The 15,851-nt window shown below is 39.5% G+C and overlaps 1 protein-coding gene and 1 pseudogene across 3 annotated transcripts in view; both read right to left on the minus strand.

Annotated features, from left to right (window-relative positions):
- Positions 1-29: 29 nt before the first annotated feature.
- On the minus strand, positions 30-5,407 carry LOC105943475 (ELL-associated factor 1-like; annotated as a pseudogene).
- A 6,628-nt stretch (positions 5,408-12,035) lies between these two features.
- LOC101539126 (cytochrome P450 2C5-like) overlaps positions 12,036-15,851 on the minus strand; it is a 32,046-nt gene continuing 28,230 nt past the window's right edge. For all 3 annotated transcript variants that reach the window (XM_004621957.2, XM_004621956.2, XM_004621955.2), the window contains 2 exons: positions 13,742-13,883; positions 12,036-12,217 (listed from right to left, as the gene is read on the minus strand). In XM_004621957.2, coding sequence (XP_004622014.2) covers positions 12,036-12,217; positions 13,742-13,883 — 324 coding nt within the window. The remainder of the gene's footprint in view (positions 12,218-13,741; positions 13,884-15,851) is intronic.

Genomic DNA, 15,851 nt, shown 5'->3' on the forward strand with positions numbered 1-15,851 from the left:
CCAACCGGCTGATTCCCAAAGCTCCGGCTCTAGTCATCGCTGTCACTGCCGGACTCACTCAGCTGCAAGTCACTCGGGAGGCTGTTCATGAGCTGGCTGCTTCCCTGGGGCCGGCCGGTCCCGCTGGCCACTTCCGGCTGCTGTAGGACAGCTGGTGCCAGGGCAGCGGGGAGGCGGGGCTCCTCCCCGCCGCTGCTGGAGCTGTCGTCGTTGTGGTCGTCGTCGCTGCCCGAGGAGCTCTCGGAGTCCGAGTTGCTGCTGCCGCTGCTGCTGCTCATCTGCTCGATGAGGTCGACCTCGGCCCTCAGCTCTCTTTTGATGTCATCCAGCTGAGGTTCAGGTGAGGGGTTGTCTTTCAAGGGAGATGTTTGGGGTCTATCTGGGGGCTTCGTTGGGGCTCTAAAGGGCATAGGTGGAGGTGGGGGTGGCAAAGGTGGCGGTGGCTGTGATGGCTGTGGGGGACGGGACGGTTGCTATTCCATCAGAGCTTGGATCTTACTGCTACCCTCCGCTCGTGTTTTCTTTCTTTCTTTTTTTAAAATTTGTTTTATTGAATCACCATGTGGAAAGTTACAAAATTCTCAGGCTTATGTCTCAGTTGTGCAATGCTCAAACACCCGTCCTTTCACCAGTGCCCATATTCCACCACCACCAAAAAAAAAAAAAAACCCCAGTATACCTCCCACCCCCCAACCCCCAACCCCCACCCCCACCTGCATAACTGATAAATTTCACTTTATTTTCCCTTTACCTTGATACACTCCATATTTCAACATAAAATACACTATTGTTGTTGGAGTTTCAACACGGAACTCACTATTGTTGTTGGAGTTTATCCCCCCAAAATACAGCCCTATTGACAAGGAAACATTTGATAATTAGTTTTCCACTGATGAGAATGAAGAAATATAAAGTCGCGCGGCTGCAGTAGCAAAAGCTTAGTTCACAGTCTGAAGACATGGCTGAAAGCACTTGCTGGGACCAGAAGTAATGTAGCTGGCTCTAGATCTTGGTCATTCAGCAGCAAAGTGGCCGTGCAAAAGCATGGCCACCCGGGTCGAATCTTGGCGGAGCTCGAGCCACTATCGGCCCCTGCCCAAGACTGACCAAGCATCCTGCTGTTTCAAGTTCAAAACACATTTTTTCCCCCACGCCACCAAGTTCATACCTGTTTAAAAGTCCCATAATATGGCGGATGCCACGCCGCTTCTTCCCAGAGGGAAGGAAAACCAAGAAAAAAGGGTATTTCCCCACTCAGTCAGTGTGGGGCAAAAGCTTAGTTCACAGTCTGGAGACAAGGCTCCGCTCGTGTTTTCTTGACCTGAATGCTGCTACTGAGTTTCTCCAGCACGTACTCCCCGGTGTCATGGTTGATGATAAGCACACAGTCTTTCTGATAAGGCTTTTTGTTCCCCTTGAACACAGTCATTGGTGGTGTGGAGCCAGGGATGTGTGGCAGCGTGATTGTTACTTCATCTCCCTTACCAACCTGAAGCTCTCCTTCACAGGACATGTCAATAGATGTTGGCTTAAAGTCATAGCGAATGGTGTGGAAGGAGGTGCGTGGCCACTTCTCAAAGCTCTCCCCAAGCCGCAGGCAGTTCTCCTCTCAGTCCAGCATTGGTTTGGCCTTCCTATTCACGGCTTCACGAGAAGGTGCCGGTGTCCTGGAGCACTAGGCTCCTGGAGGGCCCACCACTGCTTCAAAGCGCACGGGAGGCTGCCCAGCTGGCACCCAAGTCAGGACCAGAAGCCCAATATATTAAAATCTTATAGTGTTAAAATGTTCATCTTACCTAATACATGTATTTAATTTAATTTATTGAATAAATGTTTTATTAATGAATCACTGTGAGGTACAGTTACAATCTTATGAACTTTCATGTTTGCATTTTGTTTACATCCCTCCACCCAGTGCCCATTTTCATCCACCAATTTTCCCAGTATCCCTCCCACCACCCAACCCCACTGCCCCAGTTTGCCATAGAGTCACTGAGTGGCATCGTGTTTGGTCTATAGTCTATTCTCAACGCGCATCTCCTATCCCATTTGGGTCCTCAAACCACACTTTACCTGGTATTCCGTTCTCTATCTGAGCTGCCCCTTCATACAGCATGTGAGGCCAGTTTCCAAGCCTTGGAGCCAACCTCCTGGTACTTATCTCTACTATTCTTGGGTGTTAGTTTCCTATTCTGTTATTTTATATTCCACAGAAGAGCACAATTTTCTATGTATGTCTCTCTCTTTCTGACTCATTTCACTAGCATGATTCTGTCCATGTTGATCCACTTATATGCAAAGGTCATGACTTCATCTTTTCTAACAGCAGCATAGTATTCCATTGTATAGATGTACCAAACTTTCTTTAACCAGTCATTTGTTCTAGGGCACTCGGGTTTTTTCCAGATTCTGGCTATTGTAAACAGTGCTGCAATGAACATTCGAGTGCAAGTGTCAATTTGACTGTACTATTTTGCCTCTCCTGGATATATTCCCAGGAGTGGTATCACTGGGTCAAATGGGAGCTCAGTTTCTAATGTTTTGAGAAGCGATCATACTGTTTTCCAAAAGGGATGAACCAGTCGGCATTCCCACCAGCAGTGTAAGAGGGTCCTTACTCCCCACATCCACACCAATAGTGGTTGCTTTTGTTCTTTTGGATGTGTGCCAGTCTCTGTGGTGTGAGATGGTATCTCATGGTTGTTTTGATCTGCATTTCTCTGATGATTATTGGAGAGCATTTTTTCGTGTGTCATTTTGCCATTCGTATTTCTTCCTTGTGAAAATTTCTGTTCATTTAATTGCCCATTTTTTGATGGGGTTAGATGTTTTCTTCTTGTAGATTCCAACCAGTGCCTTGTATATCCTTGATATCAACCCCTTATCTGATGGGTATTGGGTGAATATTCTTCCCCATTCCATAGATTGTCTTTGTATTTTGGTCACTGTATCTTTTGCGGTGCAGAAGCTTCTGAGTTTCATGTAGTCGCATTTGTTTATCTCTGTTTCCACTTGGTTGGTCAGTGGCATGTCATCTTTGAAGATACCGTTAGCTTCAATGTCGGGGAGGGTTTTTCCAACCTTGTCTTCAATGTACTTTATGGATTCTGTTCTGATGTTGAGGTCATTAATCCATTTTGATCTGATTTTTGTGCATGGTGATAAGTCAATATCTAAACCCATTTTTTTGCAAGTGGTTGTCCAGTTATGCCAGCACCATTTGTTAAAGAGGCTTTCCTTGCTCCACTTTATATTTCTTGCTCCCTTATCAAAGAGTAGATGTTCACACAATTGGGGTTGTGTGTAGGTATATTCCACCCTATTCCTTTGGCCTGCGGATCTGCCTTTGTTCCAGTATCATGCTGTTGAGTATTACTGCTTTATAGTAGAGTATGAGGTTGTGGAGAGTGATGCCTCATATCATCTTTTTCCTAAGAATTGCTCTAGCTCCATTTCTTTGAAGTTTTTCATGGGTATCCTTGTAGGGATCGCATTGATTCTCTACAGTGCTTTGGGGAGTTTTTGACAATGTTAATTCTTCCTATCCAGGAGCAGGGGATATGTTTCCATATCCTTGTGTCCTATTTTATTTCATGGATTAGTGTTTTGTAATTTTCTTTGTAGAGATCCTTGACCTCCTTAGTTAGGCTGATTCTGAGGTACTTGATTTTCTGGGGCACGATGTGAACGGGATTTTTTTTTTATGTCACTTTCCTCTGTCTCATTATTTGTATATAGGAAGGCCATGGATTTTTGGGTATTGATTTTATAACCTGCGACTTTACTGTTGTTTCTAGGAGTTTCTTGGTAGAGGTTTTAGGTTTCACTATGTGTAGTATCATATCATCTGTGAATAGTGAAAGCTTGACTTCTTCGCTTCCTATCTGGATGCCCTTAATGTCTTTTTCTTGCCTAATTGCTATTGCAAGTACTTCCAGTAATATGTTAAACAGAAGTGGTGAGAGTAGACATACTGGTCTTGTCCCTGATCTTAGAGGGAAAGTCCTAAGTTTTTTTCTACATTGAGAATAATGCTTGCTATGGGTTTGTGGTAGATGGCTTTGGCTTTGACTATCTTGAGGAAAGTTCCTTCTAGCCCATTTTGGTGAGAGTTTTCATCATAAATGTGTGTTGGATCTTGTCAAATGCTTTCTCTGCATCTATTGATATGAGAATATGATTTTTATCTTTGTTTTTGTTGATGGATCATGTTGATTGATTTTCGAATGTTAAACCATCCTTGCATCCCCAGGATGAATCCCACTTGGTCGTGGTGTATGATCTTTTTGATGAGTTGTTGGTTTTTTATTTGCTAATATTTTGTTGAGGATCTTTGCATCCGTGTTCATTAGGGATATTGACCTGTAGTTTTCCTTGTTAATGGTGTCTTTGTTTGCTTTGGTATTAGGAAGATATGTGCTTCATAAAAACTGTTTATGAGACTTCCTGTTTCTTCAATTTCCTGAAAAAGTTTGAGGAGAACTGGTGACAGGTCCTCTTTAAATGTTTGGAAGAATTCGCTAGTGAATCCATCCAAGCCTGGGCTTTTGTTTTTAGGAAGACTTTTGATTACAGTTTCAATTTCCTTGATATTAATGGGCCTATTCAGGTATTCCAAGTCTTCTTGGTTCAGTCTTGGGAGGTGAAAGGAATCCAGGAATTTATCCATTTTTCTAGGTTGTCTTGTTTTGTGATATACAGTCTCTCAAGTAGTCTCTGATGATCTTTTGAATTTCAGTAGTTTCTGTTGTGATGACCTCTTTTACATTTCTGATTCATTTTATTAGGGTTCTTTCTTTCTCTTTCTTTGTGAGTCTTTTTTTTAATTAATATTTTTATTGAATCACCATGTGAAAAATTACAAAGCTTTCAGGCTTAAGTCTCAGATTTAGAATGCTCAAACAACTATCCCTTCACCAGTGCACATATTCCACCACCAAATATAACCCCAGTATACCTCCCACCTCCCAGCCCACCCAGCCCACCATCCCACCTGTGTAACTGATAAATTTCACTTTACTTTCTCTTTACTTTGGTTACATTCAATATTTCAACAAAAAAACCTCACTATTATTGTTTGGAGTTTCCCCCCTAGAATCATACCTGAAGAGATATGAGGATTTCCGTATTTTAGTAACTAAGTCCAGGGAAATTTCTCGCCGAAATTGGATCATTGCAAGCTCGTACATCTCAGCGGAGAGCGGGGCTGGTACCACCCCCTTCCAGAGAGCACCCGCGTGTCCCATTGCTGCAAGCTTGTACCTCTCACTAGTGGTCTAAGCTGGTAGTCGCCACGCCCTTCCTTCCCTCCCCCGCAACCCCCCCACAAGGGAAAGGCGAGAGAGAAAAAACCTTTCCCCTCCTGGGCAGACATGAAACCGCGACTTAGTTCACAGTCTAGAGACATTTCTGCAAGAAGCTGCCGGTACCAAAACTAGTTTAGCTGGCCTCTGGAATTATGCTCGTACTGCTATGGTGAGGCCACACACTGCTACGGAGAGGCCACACACGTGTGGCAATGGGGTCACATCTCAGGGGACTTTTTATGAGTCTTGCTAGTTGTTTATCAATCTTGTTTATTTTCTCAAAGAACCAGCTCTTGATTTCATTGACCTTTTGGATTTCCATATCGTTAGTTTCTGCTCTAAATTTTTTTATTTCTTTCCTTCGGCTGGGTTGGGGTTCCCTTTATTGATCTTTTTCTAAGGTCTTGAGCTGTGAAATCAAGTTATCTATGTAGGCCCTCTCTTCCTTCCTGAGAAATGCTTGCAAAGCTATACATTTTCCTTTTGATACAGCTTTAGTTGCATCCTATAGGTTTTGGTAGCTCGTGTCTTCATTCTCATTTGTTTCCAGGTATCTTGTGATTTCATACTTGACTTCCTTCCTGACCCAACATTGAGTTGTTTAATTGAGTTGTTTAATTTCCAGTTGTTTGATTTGGTTCTCCGAGTGTGTATGTGATTAGCTTCTATCTTCAGTGCATCATGGTCTGAAAAAATAGTTGATACAATTTCTATCTTCTTGATTCTATTGAAGTATGATTTGTGACCCAGCACATGGTCTATTTTAGAAAATGTGCCATGTGCACTGGAAAAGAATGTGTATTCTTTCTTTTGGGGGTGTAAGGCCCTGTATAGGTCTGTTAGCCCTCTCTCTTCTACTTCTTTCTTCAGAGCCAGTGTTTCCTTGCTGAGATTTGTTCTTGCTGATCTATCCAGAGGTGACAATGCAGTGTTAAATCTCTGACTCCTATTGTATTGCTGGCGATGTCCTCCTTAAAATCTGCTAGCAGTTGTTTTAAGTATTTAGCTGGCCCTTCATTAGGTGCATATACATTTAAGAGTGTGATTTCTTGCGTTGTGCATAACCCTTGATAAATAGAAAATGGCCTTCTCTGTCCTTTCTAATCTTTTTCAATCTGAAATCTATGTTGTTGGATAATAATATAGCCACCCCAGCATTTTTGAGGGGGTTGTTTGCTTGCAAAATTGTTTTCCGTCATTTAACTTTGAGTCTGTGTTTGTTCTGATTGTTCAGATGTGTTTCTTGTAGGCAGCAGAATATTGGTTTCAGTTTCTGGATCCATTTTGCCACTCTGTGTCTCTTGACAGGTGCATTTAGACCACTAACATTGAGAGAGATTTTGCCACTCTGTGTCTCTTGATAGGTGCATTTAGACCATTGACATTGAGAGATATTATTGTCATGGGTTTTTGTGCATCTTTCTATAAGGGTTTGTTGCACTTATGGGTGTCTTCTTTCTTGTCTTACAAGAGCCGTTTTAGACCTTCTTTCAAGTTTGATTTTGAGTCTACGAAGTTCCTGAGCTGTTGTTTATCTAAAATGGTGTATCATTCCATCAAGTTTGAATGAGAGTTTGGCTGGATAAAGTATTCTTGTTGTTGCATTCATTTTGTTGAGTTTTTTCTCTATATCCCACCACTGTCTTTGGGCTTGGCAGTTTCCTCTGATAGGTCTGTTGTAATTCTAAGGGGTGCTCTTTTGTATGTGATTTCTTTCTTTGACCTTGCTGCTTGCAGTATTGTGTCTCTATCTGCAGCATCCATCATTCTTACTATGATATGCCTTGGAGTGTTTTTATTAGTATTTCTTTCAGCTGGCACCCTTCTGGCTTCTTGAATATGGATTCTTGCATTCTCTAACTCTGGGAACTTTTCAGCAATGATTTCTTTAACTGTTTTTTTCATTGAGGTTGGCTCCATGTCCTTCCGGTACTCCGATGATTCTAATGTTGTTCCTCTTGGAGTCATCTCCTAGATCTCTGATTCACCTTAGAGCTATGTTGAGGTCTTTTCCCATTGTTATTTGTTGCCTGTACGATTTCTGCTGCTCGTCTTCAAGTTTGCTGGCCCCACAGAAGGCCACGCCCACTTTGATAGGCCACACCCCCTTTAATGGAGGTCACACCCCCAGCCAGTCCCTTGTTAATGTCCAGTCCCTAGACAGGGATGCCCTCTGCTGGAATGGTCTGGCAGGAGGCTTTGGGCAGCGCAGGGCTGGACGGGAAGGGAGCACATGGCCATTCACAGACCTGTTGAAGGAACCAGCGATGCTGATTCAGGTGCAGTGGGCACAGGTGAGGGCAGGTGCCCTCCTCTCACATTTTTAAAAGTATTTTTTATTTAATAAAAATTATCTTGCTTAAAAAAATGTTAACAACTTCATTCTAAAATGCATGTGGAAATTCAATGGATCCAGCATACTAATCAAGATAAATATCTTGAAAAATAACGGAGAAGATTTACAGTTCAATTTCAAATTTCTATAAAGCTAGTAATTAAGACTCATAGAAGAGAGAGGGATAACACATCTATACAGGGCTCTGCATCTCAAAAAGAAAGAACACACTTTTTTTTTCATTGCACATTGAATATTTACCAAAATAGACCATGTGCTGGGTCAAAAAACATACCTCAATAAAATCAGAAAGATTGAAATTGTATCAACTAACTTTTCAGACCATAATCAGCTGTAAAAAACTAAAGCTCGCCGAGGGGCGAGTGCACTCTCGGGCTCTCCAGGCGGCTCTGTCTCACCACCCGCGTTTGGTGCCCTGGAACCACAGTGTGTGGACTGAATCGGGACGGCCGGTGGTAAAGGAAAGGCAAAGGAAGAACGAGGACCAAGCTGGTTGCTGATGAGTTACCGTTTATTCAATCTTTAAACTTTCATCTCCCGCTCTCCCAGCTCCGACCTCTCTCTGGATCTACTCCGCTGCCTTCTCTAGTCTCTCCTTCCCCTTGTCTCTCTCTTGGAACCCCTTTTACTGATCATGGCACTTCCAAAGGGTGCAATACATTGACGTCACCAAATGGCACCAAAAGATGTTACAGGAAGAACATTGAGGTAACATTATTCTCTTGTATCTGCAGGCCAGTAATCTAGGCCTCCAGAAAGAAGATACAAAACCCAAACCAAAACCTTCCTTGGGTTGAAAGCACTCGGATTTACATCCCAAAGACGGGGCTGGGCTGCCACATGAAATCTACATGTCAATTACAAACTGGGCAGCACCTGAAATCTACATCCCAAAGACTAGGCTAGGCCAGAGCCTGGAATCTACAATGTCAAGTCAGGCCTGGCTAGCACCTAAGATCTGCGTGTCAAAGACCAGCCAAGCTTCTGTGAGAAAAGGAAAACTGCCTCTGAAATTATTTCCAGAAGGCAGCTTAAAAAGGGAAAATATTCCTGTCTGCAGTACAGTATCACAAAAAGTTCAATAACAATAGCAGAACACCTATTCTCTAAGAAAGATACTGTTTCAGCAGGACCCATCCAATGATGAAATCCCATGGTTGTGTTTCTCCTCTCCTTGTCCAACAAACATATAAGCATTCATAATATTAATCGTTTTGTATGGGCATAGCAAGAGATGCATTAAGCTTTTAGAATTGCTCTCCTGGGGCCATCTCAATCTCAGGCTACAGTGCTCAGGCCAGATTAGTCTTTCCTATCCCTAGCAGGGTCCTAGTCTCGTCATTACTTTAAGATCATGACAGCACTTGTCCATGATCAAACTCTTAACTTATAGTTAAGAATGAGGCACTTTGGCCAGGCCCATCTCGATGCCAGGGTAGCACATAACTTACCGCTTGCCCTGGGTCCTTCTCGTCCCACGTTGGGATCCTTCCTTTTAGAGGGCTAGGAACTGAGGGCAACCAAGGCTACAGTCAAGAAAGCAGATGCCCAGAAAATAATAATATTCAAAGCCAATTAAATCCCAATTGCAAAGGCATATTAATAAATGTCTTTCTTTGTCCATACAAAAAGGACTTGCTCTGAATAAACTATGCAAAGGACTCAAGGAGAAGAGAAAAACATTATTTACAAGTCAACAGAACCCTAAGAAAGAAGCTACAAATAAACAAAGAGGATTAGGAGCACTGTAACGGGAGTAACCCAATAAACCTAAACTACCGGAGGCTATGTTATCCTAAAATCAACTGAAGACAGAAGTTAATCACGCTCAGATAAGGAGAACCAAATAAAATACCTGGAAATCAAACAACTCAATTTTGAACAAGTGGATCAGGAAGGATATTAAAGAAGAAATCACAAGATACCTGGAAACAAATGAGAATGAAGACATGAGTTACCAGAACCTATGAGACGTAACTAAAGCCATGTTAAGGGGAAAATTTATAGCTCTGTAAGTATTCCTCAGGAAGGAAGAGAGGACCTACATAGATAACTTGACTTCACAGCTCAAGATGTTACAAAAGGACCAACAGAAGGAGCCTAAAACAGGCAGAAGGAAAGAAATAACAAAACCTTGAGCAGAAATTAATGACATGGAAACCCAAAAAGCAATCTAAAAGATCAATGAAACTAAGAGCCGGTTCGTTGAGAAAATAAACAAGATTGTTAAACCACTAGAAAGGCTCACAATGAAAGAGAGAGAACCCTAATAAACCTAATTAGAAATGAAAAGGGGGGCATCACAACAGAAACCAAAGAAATTCAAAAGATCATCAGAGACTACTTTGAAAGTCTTGTGCCACGAAACAAGTGAACCTAGACAAAATTGATAAATTCCTGGATTCCTATCATCATCTCCCAAAGTTGAACCAAGAAGATCTGGACTACCTATATAGACCTATTAATATCAAAGAAATTGAAACTGTAATCAAAATTCTTCCCCAAAACAAAAGTCAATGTCCAGATGGATTCACTAGCGAATAATTTCAAACATTTAAAGAGGACCTACTGCCAGTTCTTCTCAAGATTTTCCAAGACATTGAAAAAAAAGAAACTCTCCCAGTTTTGTTTTTAAAAAAATTTTAAATTTTATTGAATCACGGTGTAATAGTTACAAGCTTTCATGTTTGGGTTACAATCTCATAATGACCAAACACCCATCCCTCCACCAGTGCACATTCCCCACCACCAATACCTCGGGTATACCCCCCCTTCCCCACCATCCCCCTGCCTCTAAGGCAGACAATATTCCCCATACTCTCTCTACTTTTGGGCATTATAGCTTGCAACACAGACACTGAGAGGTCATGTTTGGTCCATTATCTACTGTCGGCACACAACTCCCATCCCGACTGATTTCTCCAGCCATCATTTTCTTAGTGATTCCTTCTCTATTCCATCTGCCTTCTCCCTTCCGCTCATGAAGCAGACTTCCAGCTATGGGGCAACCCCCTTGGCCCTTGTATCTACCGTCCTTGGGTGTCAGCCTCATGTGATACTACCCTACACTCCACAAATGAGTGCAGTCCCTCTATGTCTGTTCCTCTCTTTCTGACTCATCTCACGACATTTGCTTATAAAAGGATAAACATGGAGACTATTTGTTTTTTTAATCTTTTTAATTTCAGTGAAATTAAGTGATGGTACTCATTAAATTTGGTATTAGACATTTGTATCTTCTCTTTTTTGTCAGAATAGTCTGGTTTTATCAACATGATTAACTATTTTAAAGAGTTTGCATTCATTGTTTTTCTACATTGATAATATGCTTGTAATTTCATTGATTTCTGTTCTTATTTTTCTCAGTAGTCTTCATGTCTTATGTGGGTAAAACTCCTCACCATCACTTATTTCAATATCTTCTTATAGAATAAAGCTGCTTTGAACAGCTTTCCCACAATTTCAAAATTGGTATCAATATCTCTCAATAATACTAAACCCAACAGTTTTATTTTCTTTCTTTTTCTTCTTCCTGTGTGAATCATTATGATGATCAAGATATTTTATTTGCATTATTTTCATTTTTGGAAGGTGAGATACCCAACAGTGCTCGAGACTAACTCCTGGGGGATTACACTTCAGGGATTACTGCTGATGGTATTTTTAGGACTATATGGGGTGCCTAGAATCAAAACTGGGTCCACTGCATGCAAGGAAATGTCCTTTCTGATTCTTATCTCTTTAACCTCTCATTTTCATTCTTCTTTTCTTATATGAATTATGGAAAAAGGAATAAAATCTACTACTTGGCTCATCAAATTATAATTCTTATTTAGAAAATACAGGGGCAAATATATATAAATAATTTGGTATCTATTAATCATCTTTATTTTTCATATTGTCTATCTAGATTTACTCAATATTGAGTAAATATTATTATATATAGTGGCAAGTATAAAAGTTATAGATTATTGAAGAAACTGATGAGCATTGAGATTAAGGAAATTCTCTTATATTTTTTAATTTATCTTATTTTGTTTTGCTCTTTGGGTCACACCAGGCAATGCATAGGGGTTACTCCTGGATCTGCACTCAAGAATTACTCCTCGCGGTGCTCAGGGGGCCACATGGGATGCTGGGAATAGAATCTGGGTATGTTTGCCTTGCAAGGCAAATACCCTACCCACTGTGTTCACTCCAGCCCTGGAAATTCTCTTTTAATGTACATTGGTTTTTCCTGGCTTTTCGATGAAGAAGGTATAGGTAAACAGAGCAATTTCAGGAAATGGATAAAAATGAAAGGAGGTAGACCCAGCCCTAGGTGAGCAGGATTATAGATAATATCACAGTAAAACCCAAATGGTCTCTACTCTTCACAGAGGAATGAAGCAGAGTTTGTAGTTAGGGGGTACAGAAGTAAGTCCATTTGAAGTTGGGGTAGTGTCAATGTCCTCTGGATCAACTTCAGATTTCAAGGTAAAATTCTGTAAAATGGTGGTGAGAAACAAAAACAGCTCCGTGCGAGCCAGACTCTCACCAGCACATGCTCTTTTTCCTGAAAATAAAAAAAAAAACACAGAATGCAAAAAAGTCTTGAACATTTTTTCTCTTGTTAGAAGGAGAATATGCAATACCTATATGATGAATGCTTGCATAAAAGACAGAAGGTTTGAATAGACAGATGGACAAAAGGTAGACACATATGCTATCCATTTACCTAAACACATATTTCTCTTTAAGTAAATATTTACTGAGGATCAACATTATACCAAGTACTTCATTAAATAATCCTTTCATTGCTATTTTGACCTTTAAATCTTTGATCAGTGTTTCTCTAGAAATGCACAGGTATTACTAGCAATTTCTGTTCCTACTCTTTTGATCCATTACTTTGTTTCCATTCTTCATAACCTCACATTTCTGCTATTACTTCCTTTAGGAAAATTCAATAAACCAAGAAGTTCAGATATTTTACTACACTGCTATTTATGGTAAGCCCTTCATTCATATTTTTAATACCTAGATAAAATTGTGTTTCCAACCTTTTAAAAATCTGGAAGAAATACCCAAAGTTCCAGTGATCTGGACCAGTAATTATTATCATAAAAAGAAAATTGCATGGATACTAAGATTGATGCTTTTACTTAGAGCCAGAAATTCTATCAGCCCATGTGTGAGCACTCAAGTGTCCAAGAATAGATAATTGGATAAAGAAACTATTGTATATATACACAACGGAATATTAATCAGCCATAAGAAAAGATAAAGAAAATTTGCTGCTACCACAAGGAGAAACCTGGAGAGTATCATGTTAAGTGAAGTTAGTCAGAGAGAGAGACACACACACAATGATCTCTCTCAAATGCAGGATATAAAGAACCATAATGGTGGGACAATATATGCCTAAAGACAGTGGAAATAAAGAGCATGAGAACTGGTCTTCAGTAGGAAACACGCCACTTGAGAATGCTAGGGGATAGGATAGGGAGGGGCAAAATATCTAGGATGGAGTGGAGTGTTGAAGCAGGAGGAGAGGGTGCAGAAAGGTGGTAAAGTGTATGTATGAAACTCTATCAGCAACAGTACTGTAAAACACAGTGCAAAAACTTAAATAGAATTTTTTTTAAAAGCACCCCTCATAGAAGCAGACTGGTGGATGGAAGGTAAATGAGGTTCAGGGTGTGGACCAATGAGAAAGAGAAGTGGACACTGGTGAAAGAATCCATGTTGAAACATTTCATGCCTGAAACCCAACCATGAACAACTTTTTGTTTGGTTGCTTTGGAGACACACCTGGCAATGCTCAGGGGTTACTCCTGGCTCTTCACTCAGGAATCACCCCTGATAGTTCTCAGGGGACATGACTATGTGGAATGCTGAGAATAGAATCAGAGTTGGTCATGTGCAAGGAAACTGCTATCTCTGTTGTACTATTGCACCAATCCCCTGCCAATCATAAAACCTTTTGTAATCTCAAAATAACTAAATCTGGATGAAAATAAAGGGTACTAAATGAGTTTTTGCTAATTCCCCAAATGTTCCTTGTCCTCTAAATACAAAGGAATTAAGCATTTGTTACCTGCTGAGAAAGCCATGAAATGGTCACTTTTCTTAAACTTGCCATTCTTATCCAGAAAGTGACCAGGGTCAAACACCTTTGGGTTGGGAAATTCTTTGTCATCATGCAGGACTGAAGTCAGTGATGTTAATATCGTTGTGCCCTGAAATAAATATAAACTGAGTTAGGAAGAATTTGTGAAGGTGGAAAAAATACTCAAAATAATTCAATCCAATCATTTAGATTTGTTTTTAAAAGTCTGTTTCCAATAAATGTCAGTGTATCTTGAGTCAGATAAAATGGAAAATACAGAACGATAAGTATAAAACAAGTGATGGTGATGTTAATAATGAGGGCTTTTATAGTATTTAATACTGAATACATGGGATCTAGGATACCAGACCTCGGAATCCATCCTGTTTATTTGGACACTGATATTTTACACTATCAGATGGGTTATCTTATTTCTAATTTCACTAATTTCTAATATGGATCAAAATAAAATGGAAGTATGTATGAAACTTGCGTTTAGTATTATCTGTATATAAGACTTTTATAAATAAATATGTGATCTAATGAAAAATACTCTATTTTTATAACTAAATAGCATAGTAACAAGTACTAGTATTTAGCATTGCCACATAGTTTGCTTTTCTTAACTAAAAATCAAGTAATGGGCACTAAAACAATGGTAATTCTTTTGACCAGTGAACTAGACTATCTTTTCACTTTCTTGTGCCATCTTTTATTTATTTTAGAAGGAATTTATAATTTTCACTGTTTCTTCTCCTTTGTACAATGAATTCATAGATATTTAGCTATATTTGAAATTATAATAAAACATATTATCTCTCTTTTTTCTCACTTTTCAAGGCCTTTATTAACACATCAGAATGCAATAATTTTGTGCATTTGATTTTGTAGTCTGTTACTTTATGGTTTTTTGGTTCTAGGAGATTTTTAGGGGAATCTTTGGGTTCTCTTTGTACAATATGGTGTCCTCTTTACATAGTGATCATATAACTTCTCTATTAATCTGACTTTTCCTGTTTTATTTTCTTGTCTAATTGCTGTGTCAAGGATTTCTCATATAATACTTATCTTGTGCCTTAAACTAAGGGGGAATCTTTTCAATGTTCATTCTAAGGATAATGATACCCGTGAGTTTATAAGGCTCTTACATTACAGAGATAAGTTCCTTCTACCCCTATTCTGTTGAGAGTCTCTACCAGGTTGATTGGATTTTGTTAAATGTTTCTTCTGCATCTAAAAATATGATCCTGAGGTTCTTGTCGCCTTATTACTGCTGTGAATCACACTATATATGTTAAAACAAACTTGCTGTGAATTACATAACTATGTATGTTAAGACAAACTTGCTTCCCTGGAATAAATACTATATTACCTTATCATTATGCATGATATTTTCAACGTAGTATCAACATTTAAAAATAACTATTTTACACAATGCACTTTATAGATGCAACACCACACTCATAAAAATCTCAATGGAATTTTATGTATATCTTTAATTTTGTATCATATAATAAAATTATATGAATCCTTAATACTCACAAAATAGCCAATATAATCCTAAGAAAAAAGTATTTGGGAAACATTTTATTCTCAGACTTTAATCTTTACTACAAAGTTATAGTCATTAAAACTGCATGGTAATGAAACATAGAGTCTAGATCAGCAGACTATAGTTTTAGGTCCAGAGATTAACTTCAGATATATGGGCAGTGAATTTATAACAAAGACCCTAGGTTTATGAAGTGGAACAAAAACAGCCATTTATAAAGAAACTCTGGTATATCTACACAATGGAATACTACATAGCTGTCAGAAAACATGAAGTCATGAAATTTGCATATAAGTGGATCAACTTGGAAAGTATAATGCTGAGTGAAATGAGTCAGAATGAAAGAAACAGACATAGAAAGTTTGCACTCATATGTGGACTATAAAGTAGCTGAGAGGTACAAGCGTACAATATTGCGATTTCTGGCAGATATTTCTCTGGACTTAGTAAAATACAGAAATCCAAACCCGTGCGGCTGCTAGTGCGGCCTCTTGACCTCATATCTCTTCATTCTCAGCAATGGAAAACAAATTATCAAATACTTTC

The sequence above is a fragment of the Sorex araneus genome, chromosome 11 (assembly GCF_027595985.1).
Source record: "Sorex araneus isolate mSorAra2 chromosome 11, mSorAra2.pri, whole genome shotgun sequence".
Taxonomy (NCBI): Eukaryota; Metazoa; Chordata; class Mammalia; order Eulipotyphla; family Soricidae; genus Sorex; species Sorex araneus.